This window comes from Falco rusticolus, chromosome 5 (genome assembly GCF_015220075.1).
Source record: "Falco rusticolus isolate bFalRus1 chromosome 5, bFalRus1.pri, whole genome shotgun sequence".
Taxonomy (NCBI): domain Eukaryota; kingdom Metazoa; phylum Chordata; class Aves; order Falconiformes; family Falconidae; genus Falco; species Falco rusticolus.
In genome coordinates this window covers 27,736,448-27,750,599 of record NC_051191.1, presented here as the reverse complement: position 1 = coordinate 27,750,599, position 14,152 = coordinate 27,736,448, and the positions used below count along the sequence as shown (strand labels likewise).

At 46.5% G+C, this 14,152-nt stretch overlaps 1 protein-coding gene across 3 annotated transcripts in view; it reads left to right on the top strand.

Moving 5' to 3' along the window:
* The first annotated feature begins 606 nt into the window (after nt 1–606).
* TAF3 (TATA-box binding protein associated factor 3) overlaps nt 607–14,152 on the top strand; it is a 119,686-nt gene continuing 106,140 nt past the window's right edge. The window contains exons 1-2 of one of the 3 annotated variants that reach the window (XM_037388637.1): nt 607–882; nt 12,998–13,240. In XM_037388637.1, coding sequence (XP_037244534.1) covers nt 717–882; nt 12,998–13,240 — 409 coding nt within the window. In that variant the 5' untranslated portion in view covers nt 607–716. Of the gene's footprint in view, nt 883–922; nt 1,032–3,900; nt 3,919–12,997; nt 13,241–14,152 lie in introns of those variants that run through there. The other 2 variants (XM_037388638.1, XM_037388639.1) reach the window with 2 other exon arrangements.

Sequence of the window (14,152 nt, the reverse complement as noted above, 5' to 3'; positions counted from 1 at the left end):
ACAGGATTACCGTGAAGTAATTAAAGGACTTCATGCAAACAGTTTAATGGCATGGTCTTGACAGCAATCGTTGGATGTCTGCGGCTATGAGGTGCCTGGCGGGGGCGGGGGCAGGGGACATGGACACACGCCAGCGATGGCGAGGGCTGACATCCACCACCTCTACCCAGATGAAAAGTAAAAAAAAAAAAAAAAAAAAAAAAAAAAAAGACAAATAATGAAACGGGGCTTCGGACAAACTGTTTTGACCAAGAGCTTTAAGCTTTCAGGTAACACGTGGCATCGCTGCTTGGTTTAAAAGATGCGCCGGGGCTGTGCTCCAGTGCCTCGTGGGTACGGCCCCCGCCCGGCCGCTTCGGGCCTGCGGAGGGACGGCGGCCCCGGGGAAAGCTCAGCCCGGGCCCCGCCAGCCTCCAGCGCTCTGGAAGGCCGCCCGACACCAACTTTTCCTCACAGCTCTGTAAAAAACCGCGATTCCAGGGCTTCTCCGTGGGGCCGTGCCCGCCCGCCGCCGCCAGGAGCCCTGCTGCCCGCCGAGCGTTCGATGCGCCGCGCCCCGCTCGATGCGCTCGGCGCTGGAGCGGCGGTGCCTGGCGCTGGCGGCGGGGAGGCGCGGCGCCAAGATGGCGGCGGCGGGCTCTGCGTGAGCGTCCCTCGGCCCTCCCGGCCCTGGGCGGGCGGCGGGCCCGGGTGGCGCCGCGCCGAGCCGAGCCGGCATGTGCGAGACCTACTCGCGGTGGCTGCTGCGGGTGTCGGTAGCGCAGATTTGTCAGGCGCTGGGTTGGGACTCGGTGCAGGTTTCGGCCTGCGACCTCCTCACCGACGTTCTGCAGCGGTACCTGCAGGGGCTGGGCCGGGGCTGCCACCGTTACTGCGAGCTCTGTGAGTGCGGGCCGGGCCGGGCGCTGGGCGGCGGTGGTGTGGGGAGAGGGGCTGCGGCAAAGGACGGAGTCGTTGGCGGCCGGGCACGGTCCTGGGAAGGCGGCTGGGGGTGGCCCTGCTTGAGCAGCGGTTTGGACTGAGTGACCCCTGTAAGTCCCTGCCAGCCCCGGCCGTTGTGTGAAGGGGGCTGCGGAGCAGTGCTGTGGGTCCTGGGGTGGGGAGGAAGGCTGTGGGCTAGCATCGTGGAGGAACGGGGAGGGCAGCTGTGGGGTGGGAGGCTGTAGGGCAGTGCTGGGGGCTGGGGGGAGGAGCTTTTTAGCGGGAGGGTCGTGGAGATGTGGGCTCTGGGGCAGTGCAAAAGGGCATGGGGAGGGGGGCTTTGGCAGCGCTGGGGGCTGGGGGGGCAGCGGATGCGAGGTGTGTGCATGGGGGTGACCAGCCTGTGCAGAGGTGGTCTTTAGCAGAGAGATGTGGGCATGGGGAAGATCAGGCTGTGAGGCAGTGCAGGGGGAGTGGGAGAAATCAGGCTGTGGAGCAGTGGATGTGAGGTGTCGATGTGGGGGAGGTCAGTTTGTGGGCCAGTGTTGGAGCTGTGGGGCGGTGGGCTGTGGAGCAGTGTAGAGGACTAAGAGGATGGGGAGGGAAGCCATGGGACAGTGCAGGTCCACAGGAGCCCTGCTGTGAGGCAGAGGTGGGCTGTGGCCCAGCAGGTCTGGGGTGTGGGCATGGGTGAGGAGTTGGGACTGTGAGGCTGTGGACTTGCAGGAAACAAAGCTCTGTGGCAGTGGGTCTGGGGTGTGGAGAGATGGAGCTCCTGCCCCCCTTTCTCTGGCTATAGCATGCAGGGTACTAGGGGGTGTGTGTACAGGAGGAGGAGATGGGACTGATCCTTCTGCTGGGGCTGTAGTGGTTTGAATCTGGGAGAGGGATGTACTGGGGGGTGGAAGGGGCAGCCAGGTCCCTTGCTTGGTGGGATGTATGCATGGAAGGACGTGATGCTGTTGCTGTGCTGTCCTGGCTCATCTTTGGGTCAGGATCTGTGCCCTGGGGGGGAATGCTGTGGGGACCCACTGTAGGTGGGGATGTATGTGTAGGGTTCATGGTGTTGGCGCAAGGGGAAGTGCTGAGGCTGTAGGGCACAAGGTTTGGGCTGGGTGTACAGGGTGGGAAGGTGAGAGGTGTTAACCCCAGAGCTGGGGCTGTAGTGTGTGTTTCTGGGGTGTGTGTAAAGAGTGAAGAGATGCATCTCCAGCACATGGGGTCCAAGAGGTGTGCCCCGGGGGGAGTGGAGTCACCTGCATGGGAAGATGTGACTGGAAATGCTGTTGCTGGGGCTGGAGTATTCTGGGCTGGGTATATATGTGTAAGGGGGGTGTGGTTTCTGGGGCTGGAGGTGTATGTGTGCAAGGGGAGATGTGGGGATGCACATATTGTATGCTGTTTGTGGTCAGGGATGTATGTGTATAGGGATGACATGGGGCTGTGGTGCCTGGTGTCAGGGATGCGCATGTATGGGGCTGGGCAGGGGGCTACAGACAGGGATTGACACATACCCGAGCACTGTGGGGCCATATACATGAGGCTGGGGCTGTGTGCAGACAGAGGGAAGCGATGGTACTGTGGGGCTGGGAATGTGTGTATGGGGGGGTGTGGGGCTGCAGCGTGTGAAGGCAGGGATGCACTAGAATGGTTTTTGGGGAGATGGAGCTGTAGTGCACAGGACGTAGGAAGGTGTGTATGCAGAATGGGAGGGATGAGGCTGGGGATAATTTTACTGCATGTGGCATGAGGTGTGTGTGTCCTCATGTGGATGCAGTGGAAGAGGTTTGGCTGGATATGTGGGGGGCTGGAGTTGGCCCACGCTGCCATTGAGATGGCACGTGCAGAAGGAGCTGGGAGTGATGGTGTGAGGCAGGGTGCCCAGGGCCTCACTGGATTTAGTCAGGCTGTGCTGGAGTGGGAGTGCGCAAGGGGTGAGGGGAGAAGAGGAAGAAGAGAGGTTTGGGAGCCAGTGTGAGGACTGCTGGCTGGGTCACATAGGAGTATGGAGTGTGTGTATGGGATGGAGAAAGGGCAGCAAGTATCACTGCTGGGTCTGTGAGTGTGACAGAGGATGAAGTTTTGTGTCCCTTGGGGTTGTCTGTGTACCTGCAGAGCCTGCAGTGGAGGTGCTGGGGAGGGCAGGGCTGGAGTGGTGGGTGACCCGCTGGTACCTGCAGAATAATGCCGTGTGGGAGGACAGGATGTCCAGTTGCTTGCTGGGTCAGTAATGCTGACTGGGGGGATGAGAAGGGGGTAGGGGTCTGCTGGGTGTGGGAATGTCAAGAAAGGGGTGCTGATGTCCTCTTGGGTCAGGGAGGGTGTGGGAAGGTGGCAGTATTTGAGGATGTGGTGGATTGCCAGGTGCCCACGAAAGCTGCTCTATCATTCCCTTCCTCAGCTGGGCAGGGGAGAGAAAATACAACAAAAGGCTCATGGGTCGAGATAAGGACAGAGAGAGATCTTTACCAATTACAGTGAAGGGCAAAACAGACTAGACTTGGGTAAATCAGTTTATTACCATTCAAATCAGAGTAGGATGATAAGAACTAAAACCAAGACTCTAAAACACCTCCCTCCAACTCATTCTTTCTTCCTGGTCTCAGTTTCACTCCTGAATTCTCTACTTTCTCCCTGCCAGCAGTGCAGGGGGACAGGGAATGGGGATTACAGTCAGTTCATCACACATTGTCTCTGCTACTCCTTCTTCCTCACGCTCTTCCCCTGTCCCAGCACGGGGTTCCTTCCACGGGAGACAGTCCTCCTCCAACTCTCCAACATGAGTCCTTCCCACAGGCTCCAGTTCTTCACAAACTGCTCCAGCATGGGTCCACAGCAGGGTCCCCAGCCCTGCCAGCAAACCAGCTCCAGCCTGGGCTCCTCTCCCCATGGGGCCACAGGTCTTGCCAGCAGCCAGCTGCAGCACAGGCTGTCCATGGGTCACAGCCTCCTTTGGGCATCTCCCTACTCCGGCATGGGATCCCCCACGGGCTGTAGGTGGGGATCTGCTCCCCTGTGGGCTCCATCGTCTGGGGGCACAGCCTGCCTCGCCAGGGGGTTTCACCATGGGCTGCCTGGGAATCTGCTCCTGCACCTGGAGCATCTCCTGCTCCTCCTTCTGTGCTGACTTGTGTGTCTGCAGTGCTGTTGCTCTCACATGTTCTCATGCTTCTCTTCCACTGCAATTGTTGCACAGTTTTTTTCCCCTCTTCTTAAATATGTTATCACAGAGGCGCTAGCTCTGGATGGGCTCGGCCTTGGCCAGCGGTGGGTCCATCTTGGAGCCAGCTAGCATTGGCTTTATCAGACACATGGGAAGCTTCTAGCAGCTCCTCACAGAAGCCACCCCTGTAGCCCTCCTGATACCAAAACCTTGCCATGCAAACCAAATACAGGAGAGGGGAAGGCTGTCAGGGTGTTTACTAGGCCTGAACACAGGGAATGTTGCAGGGGGTGTGGAGCAAGGCGCAGGCTCTTGGTGTGGCTGGAGGGTTATGAGTCCATGTGTGTGGAAGCCTTTGCTGCCCTACGTGTGGGGCAGGCAGGGAGGACAGCAGTGATTTGTGTGCAGAGATGGAGCTGCCAGTGCTGCTGCTGGATCTGTAATTATCGGGAGGGGGTGGGTGAGGTGTGCACATGGCGGGGGGGGGGGGGCAGGGGGAGCAAGGGTGCCCTAATAGGGGTGGGTGTAGGCTGTGTATGCACGGAGAAATAGGGCTGCTTGCACCTCCTGTGCCAAGAGGGACTGGTTCCTTCCTTTGGCTGGTATAGAGCTGTAGGGTTGTGAGCTGCTGCTGTTCCACTTCTCTGTGTGTACTTGTGCAAGGGGAGTTCCTGGAGAGTCCCCAGGGCAGAGGTCAGAGCCGCTGAGGTTGGGTCTGGTTGCAGGGAGGGTGTTTAGGGAAGCAGGGTTTGGAGCTGGGATAGATAATGTGATTGCTCACTTGAAGTGCTGGGTGAGGAGGTGACTCACTGATGGTGGGTTTGGGGCTACTATAGCCACCACTAGTTCAGAGAATGTGCTGGGGATTGTGGGATGTTGTGGAAGAGGTGAAAGGGACAGCAGCTGTGAAATTGTAAATGGGAAAGTTTGCCCACGCTTGCACTTCTGTCCAAGTTGTGGGAGTTGTGCTAATGAGGGTGTCGCAGCTACAGATGAGGGGAATATCAGAGGCATGTTGCTGTCAACTGGTGGTGGATGCAGCCTCAGGATCAGAGGAACTATGAAGGCTGCAGTGCCAGCTTCCTCTGCAATAGTGAATTTGAAGAGTGTGTGGAGCAAAGACCCATGAGGCAGGAAGTGTGGAGCGATTGGCTTGGTTGGGAGAAGAGCAGCCATGGCCTGGAGGTGCTGCTGGCTGTGGTAGTGTCCCTTCTCTGAAGCAAAAGTTCTGACTGCTGCAGTGATCGCTGATAAAGCAGAGTGATGAGCTGAATGTACCTGATACCTGCTCCTGCCTCTGCTTGGTCATTTCAGGAATAATTGAAATCAAGTCTGGCACTGCCAGTATAAGTGAGCTTAGGAGGAACTTAGTGATGTTGCTGCAAACTTTTTGGATTTCAATTTTAGGTTGAATAGGTTTCCTTGTACAAGCTTTCCCCAAATTTGAGAGCTAGTTAGACGTGAAGCTGTGTATAGTTAGTCTGGAAAAATTGGACTATGCAATATTAACCTGTATCTCCCAGCAGCACAAATGCAGCTGCTGCACCTTTGAAGTCTGTATCTCAATCCAAACAGAAATGATCTGTAAAGCAATTAGAGTACAACAGAGTAGTGAGAACTGAGTTACAGGGCGAAAAAGGAGCTAACCTAGGCTTGGTCAGAGCTGTCCTTTGATATGGCTAGTACAAATATTGGGGTAGATTGTTTTGTAACTGGATCACTGCTTGTGCAGGAGATGAGTTGTTGAGTAGCATTGCCCCCCAAGCTCCGCTGCTTCTGCCACAGGTGTTGCAGTGTTTGTAAGACTGGGAGGAAAACATGCGAAGTGCTTGAGAAATTGGAAACGTGGAGAACTAAGGTATCCCTCTCTTGCTTTGGTGTGCTTACTGAGAGTGGGGAATTCTTTTTGTACTCTTGTGAATGGAGAAGTATCACAGCCCTTTTTTCTTGGGTTTGGGTTGTTGGGTTTTTTGTGGAGGAGAAGGGGAATATGCTGTTTCCATGCCAGTGATACAGTATTATTTTGTATTGCCTCTCTTATTCCTGTGTTTCTTTCTTTAAAAGGTTTGTAAAAAGACATCTTAATGCTCAGCTGACATCTCCCTGCTTTTTCAGAATTGTTGCCTTTTGCTCCTAAAATAAGTTACTGTACAAACCCAGCTCTGGATGAATGAGTTGAATTTTGCCATGGTTTTGCATAAGTAGAATTAATTAAATTCGAATTGTAGCATCTTTATTGTCAGTGTGTTATCTCTGAGTCAAACCAGTGGGGTTTGAGTTAGCAAGGTTGTCAGCTGGAGGGACATAATCTTTGTATTCGAAACTGAATGGATTTACTCTGACGTAATTGAGACAGTGTGGTATTGCTCTGAAAAGCATGTCATTGCTGTTCACATATTTTCTCAGTTGCAGAAGAAAATGATGGCTTTCCCAGCTGTGTTAGATCTTTGTTCCAGCTGTTACATCCCATTAGGAGAGCTACATTCAAGATTTTCATTACTTTTCTGCTGTTGTTTCTTTGCATTTGCAGTAGCTGTAGTTGATGGGAGCTTCTGTAGCTGCAAAGAGAAGGCAAAAGGATTTGCAAAGCAGGCTTGAGATGTGTTTGATGCTGTGAAATGCTTTTGAATACTGTGTTGAGGGTGGAGGAGAGGGTGAACTTACAGGGCAGAAAATAAGGGTTTTCCTGTTAAAGTACATGACATTATGCTGTTCAAATTTGTGGAAAGCTTGTAAGAGGAAGCCTATTCAATATGCTGTATGCTTCACGTGTTTTTACTGTAAAATATAAATAAAACATTTGAAAAACAGTATTGGGAGTATGTAATTAAGGTACTGAACTACAAAACAGACGTGGTTTCTGAGAGCAGAGTTCTGCGTTTGTGTTGATGGTAGTTTTAAGCAGAGGTGAAAAGGGAAGAGTTGTCTTACATGCTGCTTTGTTTTGCTCTCACAGTCCATGTGGTTTGACAGAGGTGGTGGCACAGCTGGTGCTTTGGGTTAACTGCTCTGGATTTTCTTGCATGTATTGGTTGGGGTTTTTTTGTATTGGGGAACTGTCCAGTGAAGACGGAGCAGTATCTGCTTCATTTGCTAGGAATTATGCCAGTGCAGCTTGGAAGTGGATGGTTGGTTATAGAAGTGCAGAATATGTTGCAGTTCACCTCTTGATTTAGCACATCCAGTAAGAGAATTCAGTTTCCAGTATGTTTACATGGGTGGTACAATTCATGGGAGGGATGAGGTGGGGAGTCATGATTTACGCCCTCAAAAGCCTGTTGCCTGTTTTTTCTATTACGCTAAAAAACCAACCAGGTTGAAAATACTTAACTTTAATCACAGAGGGCACCTGGGCATTTTTCAGCAGGACAAAATTAGATTATTACACTTCTGCTTTTAGCAGCAGATAAACTAGATAATTAACTTTGAGGTGTGTTGGATCTAGAAGTGGGTTTTTCAATACTCTTCTCTTGGATTTTCAGCACTGAACATATGCTTGGATATGCTGTTTTGTTGGGTTTTTTTCCTACTGAAATTTGCTTACCATGAAGAAATACAGTTTAAAAGTTGGTCTTTAGTTTCACATTGTATGATTATTTTTTTGAAGATTATTTTTATGTAAACTTAGAATCATAGACTATTTCAGTTTGGAAGGGACTCATAGGGAACATCAAGTCCAACTCCCTGTTCCTTGCTGGAATACCTACAACTAATTATATATATATATGTAAATAACATTAATATAATAAAATTGATATTAATAATGAGACTGCCGTTTTATTTGAAAGGCAGGTTCTGCTCTGGTGAGCACAACAGTGTAACTGGAAGGGAAAATGACAGATCTTGCAAAATGTTTTGCCAAGATAGAGCTGGCTCAAAACCTGCTCCAATGTCACTGCACAATCTCCTGTAAAGTAAAACTTAACTTCATTATAGCAGATCTCTTCTTTGGAGGATGTAAAGAGCAGATTGATATTTTCATTGGGAATTCTCCACAGTGGAGAAAATTCATCTGGCATCAGCCATATATTTATTTCTTTCTAATTAAATGTCAAATTTACCTTGTAATTCTGTTCACTTGCATTTTGGTTTTTTTTAGTTAGTTCACTCTTATCAGTATACAATAATAACCTCTATCAAGGTGTTAGATGTTGATGATCACTTCAAATGAGCTAATACTGATGCTGAATGACTGCTATAACAAGTATCTATTCAGGGCCCGTAACGTCTGTTATGTATACCTCTCTATGTCCTGATAACCTTAAATGCTGATGTTTTTAAGCTAATTAACTTCTTACTGGCTACCAATAAAGAAGAACAACTTGGGGTCTTGCTTGACATTTATGAAGTTACCAGGAAAAGGAGCAGACTCTGAGCAGCAATAGCAACAAGATGCTTTTGCGTGACTGGTAACTACATTAATAGGACTCTTCCTTTTTTTCTCCCCCCACTAAGTGCACTCAAGTAAGGCATATATATACTTCTTAAATAATCCACTGTGTATGCTTCTGATTGTTCTTGTGGATGCTGGATGGAAGCAACATGTTGTCTGCTTGAAAGAATTATCTTGGAGTAACTATCCAGTCTAGATACATGGGTATTTAATGTGTGGCAGGGTTGTGTGATGCGCTGAAGCACAAGGAATCTGTGATAAAGTCTGTAATAAAAATATGGAGGAGCTACCTAATAATTTTCTGGTTAAAATAAAATTTAAGAAGAATCTCTTTTATAGCAGACATGAGAGTGAATGCTGAGCTATTTATAATAGACTGTATGTGTTGCATGAGTAGTGACTCACTAATTTTTCTCAATATATTTATCACAGAGCTGTAGTTGCTCCCTTTAAAAAACCCAGCATGACATTAAAAGCTCCTCTGTTCTGTACTTACTCGGTTCTTAAATTTTCACTGATTACTATGAACTTTGGGCCAGGGAGGATGAGGTGATGGGGGTGAGTTTGGCAAAAGTAAGTCAGCTATTCCTGAGACTGAATTTAAGGAAAGGTAGTTTTTCCCTAACCCTCACCCACCCCCTCACAGTTTCTTTGGATGACGTGAGCATTGGTCAGCTTGTTTGTTGGAGGGCTGTAGGAATTCTTGGGACTTTTACGAAAATAACTAGGCTTTAGTAGCTTCCAAAAATGTTGTTTCCCCACAAACTGAAAGTGAGCTTTCATTGCTAGAAGGGGAATTAGTGCACCACCCTCATTCTATTTGATTTGATTTTTCCTTGTGAACAGCTAGGTTTATCTGCAGGTGATGCTGAGCAGCAGAGTTGAGGGCTGAATAACTTTCCACCCAAATATTTGGCTCTGTGTGTATTCTGTTTCCCCATCATTTCAGTGCTGTGCTTTTATGGGGGATCCATTTCTGTGCGTAGGTTCCTCCTCACACAGCATTCATTTTCATGCGTAGGGAAGCTGAGAGTAACATAACTGCGTGGCCATTCCCACAGGTTTCTGGTGAGCTGTTTTGAGACCAATTGGTCTTAATTTAGCTCTGCTGTTTGCTGCAGCTATATCAGTTTTGGAGCACAGTTCCCATTCAGGGAGATAGTACAGCTTAAAAGCTTGTGAGAAAGATATTTTCATAGCTCACTGTTTGTGAGGTAGCTGTAACTTGATGGATGAACTATTTCCACCCCTTTCCATCTCTTCCCAATCCTGGACAACAGATAGTATTTGAAGTGTCATGGTATAGGGAACAGAAGAGGCTGGAAACCAAAAGCTCCAAAGCTGTTTGTGATCCGGCACTGACCTGCTGTGTGACATTGGATTAATTATTTCACTGGGAGGCTTCAGCTCATTTTTAAACTGACGATAGCACAAATATCTGAAGAATAGTGAGACAAGTTCAGGATGCACAAATTAATTTTTTTTCCTTGGCATCGTTTACTTACATAAAAAAGCCTGAGACTAAATGAAAGACCAGGAGAGAGTATGTTACATGTTTGTCAGCATTCTCTTTCATGTGTCTGGCTTCTGCTATTTTAGTGAATTTTCATTAAACCAGAGAAAAAAGAGGAATGCTTAACTGTTCAAATAAAAGTATAAAGGCACATGTCTTTATTGGATGAATCACCTAAAATTACATTTAATGCATTTTTGTGCTGTGTATATTTTCAGCTGATAAGTGTTTTGATTTAAGCACAGATATAAATACAGACCTGAAACTTTTTTTGTGTACACTTTTACCACTGATGACACTCATTGAAAATGAGAGGTTAACTGGTCAGTCCTTTTGTCCCTGTGACAGTTGCAGGTTTAAATTTTTTTTTAGCTTTTAATCTTATCTTGTGACTTGGCTTTGCCTTTTTGGAAGCAAATGTCAAAGATATGGGAAAACTGAGTATTCTTCAATTTTTTTCTGGTCACCTTTTGAACCTGCTTTCTAACACACATAATTGTTTTTGATATGGCTGCTTAACTATTTCCATGCTTCAATTACACTTAGTAGTTGCTTCTGTGCCACGTGTTCTTAATAAGCACTTGTATGAAGGGGTCCTTTTTTAGCATTTAGCACTTGCTAGTCACGTCGGCACGCTTTTTGGGAGGTTAAAAAGATCACGTGCAGATCTAGGAAAAGACCTTTTCCTATTGCAGTGATAAACTGGATTAAACTTTCACCCTGAGTATGTGGCAGTGCTGGTGTCAAGAGGGGCACACCGAGCAAGGTACTTGAAATGCCTTCATAGAGCCCCAGTAATGGGGTAGATGCTGTGGTGCATCTTGCAGTCCTGTGCCCCAGGGTGTCCAGCTGCAGAATGTATTGCAGCATTTTCCTTGCCTGTACACTTGGTTTTTCTTCCAAGGGAAACTGGACACAAGCACCGTGTGTGTCCGTGCCTGTTGATACTCTTTCCAGGTTTAGGCATTGCCCACCTGGGAATGAGTGCTGTGAGGCTCACCATGAATCCTCCATTCTGCAAACAGCACTGCCAGTGATTTCAGGAGTGTCCAGGGAATAAATACACTCGGCTCCCGGGACTGTTGAAAAGTTTTCCCAAAATTGAAAAGTTTTCTTTTTAACTGGCTGTAAAACTTGTACCAGTTAAGTCTTGACACCTTAGAAGATGGTTCGATAAGCTCAAAGGTATCTTTGTAGTCTGAAAAGCAACTGAAACTGACAAAGCAAAAATTCTTAGCTGTGTCAATTATAATTTAATTTTTCAAGGATGAAATGCTCTTCTGTCTGCCTAATAACTACAAGGATCTCATAACTACTCCAGAGTGGTGATATCCTCCTTTAATATTTATGTAAGTCTCTACATTTCTCTGTCCCTGGAGTCTGTAGGGGAAACTGGTATTGCACTTGTACGAGATATTATACAAACACAAAATCCGAGATGATTCTTGTACAGAGTTCATGTTCTAAATACAGGCAGGCAAAAGAGGCGATAACTTGGTCTGATCTCCCTTTTAGCTGTGAAGAGAATTAAAACAGAAGCAACTTGCCCAGAGTCACACAAGAGGCCAGTGTTACAGAGCTGAGAATCAAAACCATAATCTGAGTATTACCCTTATCTTCACCACATGACTAAGAAGAGAAATTCTAGAACAAAATTCTTATTTTCTAAATGTACCTGCAGGCGTAACTTGGCTGGGGGTTTGAATTCATCCAGTGATGTGAGAACCAGCCTGCTTGACTGCTTTGGCTTCAAGATAAACCAAGAAGAGATTAGGTTAAAGGACAAACAAAAGAGCATCTCCCCCATTCTGTGAAGCTGGGGCTTCACAATAGCGATTGTGTTCCTTCAATAAGCATGGGCTCATTTTCTATAATGACTTCTTAAAGTAAATCACAGCTTATTATCATGTAGGGATGTAATATCTTCATAAGCCAACTATACAGAAATTTAATGATTCGGTATAATTTTATTATTTTTTTTAAATCATGTTTGGGGGTTAAGGCATTTTTTTTGTGTTATTGTTATGATGAAAAGTTAGGTTGAGACTCAAAGTGGTGCCTTGGCTACCGAAGCCAGGTATCCAATTCTCCCTCCAGAGGCCTTCAGAGGGATTTCCCTGTCAGGTCAGGGAAACCAAGGTACTTGGAGGACCTCTGCATGGTATAGTTTAAATCTTTGAGCCAAATTGCATGTGTAGAACAAACTGCATCCTCTCTTGGAGGTTGTATTAGAATAAAGATACTGACTGCTTGGTCAGTAAGGTTTCGCTATGCTTTTCATAATGGGGAAAAAAAAAAAATTGCTGTAGAGTCAGACTTAAGTTGCGCCCCAGGAAATTGGCCCCTGAAGCTTAGTATAAAACATTCTCTCCTCATCATATCTCTACTTAATATTCCTGTTTCATCCAGGAGGTATATAACCAGTAGGTAAAGTGACTCATAGTTTATGAAGCCTGTAGATTTCATCTGGTGGAAAGATAGTATGTGAAGTATTTTTGTTATCAAGAGATACACAAGATATCTTCTTTTTTTGCTACCTGTAAACTACAATCAGCTCAACAAAATGAAACTGTGCCTTTTCTAGGTTGAAAAATAATGTTTAGTCTGTTACATACTGGTAAAGGGGCACTTTCTGCATATTAAGGGCTTGTTTCATTCGAATTATTTGAAATGATGTTGCACAACGTTAATTGACTTGCCAGGTAAAGCTGCTTGTTGCTGCTCCCTTGGTTTTGCTTGATTTGCTTCTTGAACCGCATGCGGTTCCTTAATGGTATGAATTGAAACAGAGTGACATGGATCTTTTAAATGCGAGTGTGTTCTTACCCTGGAGCAGTGTACAGCCGGGTGAACAGTAAGCCTGGCAGAAATGGGGGGCAGTGATCTCCATTACTGGTGCTGCGCTGTGGCGGGTTGTAATCTCTAAGTGTAGATCTGTGGGTCAATTTTTTTTAAAGTGGATTTTTGCAAAAATATTGTTCTTTTTGTTGTTTTTTTTTTGTTACAGATGGCCGCACAGATCCAATTTTGGACGATGTAGGTGATGCCTTCAAGCTTATGGGGGTTAACCTGCATGAGCTAGAAGATTATATACACAATATTGAACCTGTCACTTTCGCACATCAAATCCCTTCGTTTCCGGTCAGCAAGAACAATGTCCTGCAGTTTCCCCAGCCGGGAAGTAAAGATGCAGAAGAAAGGAAGGAATACATCCCTGATTATATGCCACCTATTGTCTCCTCTCAAGAAGGTGCGAAATTAGTTCTTTGCTTTAAGTTTTAGCCCCTGTGTGTTTGCCTATTTGTTTGCATCATTGAGCAGTTCGAGTTGCGCTGCCCCGTAGCAGTCTTTAGGAAAGGACCCACTGGGCGTTATACAACCATGGTTTCAAAATAGGTAGTAGCAGTGCTGTGGCAAGTTCGGTTTCCACTCTTTTACTTTCCTCCCAGATTAACTGGTGTTAAAATACACCATGTTAATACACATTTTGGTAATGCATTTAAATTTTAAGGTTTTAGATTACCATAGAAATGAATGTTTTATATTACCTTTTATGTGTCATCCACCCTCTTATATATACTGCAAGAGCTTACATAATTTGGTAAAGGTAGAAGGAAGTCTGGCAAGACTGGCACAGCATTCCCAGATCCTGACAGTTGTTTCTTCTTCCATTGAACAAATTTAACAAAAATAAAACCACAAAACCACCTCTTCCAATTAAAATTAATTCAGATTTAAAATAAGGAAGTAAGAGTCATTCAGAGGCTCAGCGCTTGCTTTTAATTCTCTTTGCTAATGTTGATTAGGGTTTCATCATCACTGTTCCAACTGCTTTCAATCCCTTTCTTGTCCCACAGAGGCAGTGAAACCAACTATATAAATGCCACGAGCTGCAGTTAGCCTGAGAATTTTAACAGTGGCAGTGGAAAAAGCAAAATTGTTTTTTCTGTTTTTCAGCTACATGAGACTTGATTGCTAGTAAGATGAAACTTTAAGAAATGTGACCTAGTCTAACTTTCCCTTTGAACAGTGAATATCACACAGATATACTTTGTGGGGGAATAAACACATGTAAGCTTACAGACAGTGTACAAAAATCCCAGACAGAAGAACTTTACTTTCCAAAAGACTGTAATGAACAGATGCAATCCTCACAAGCTAC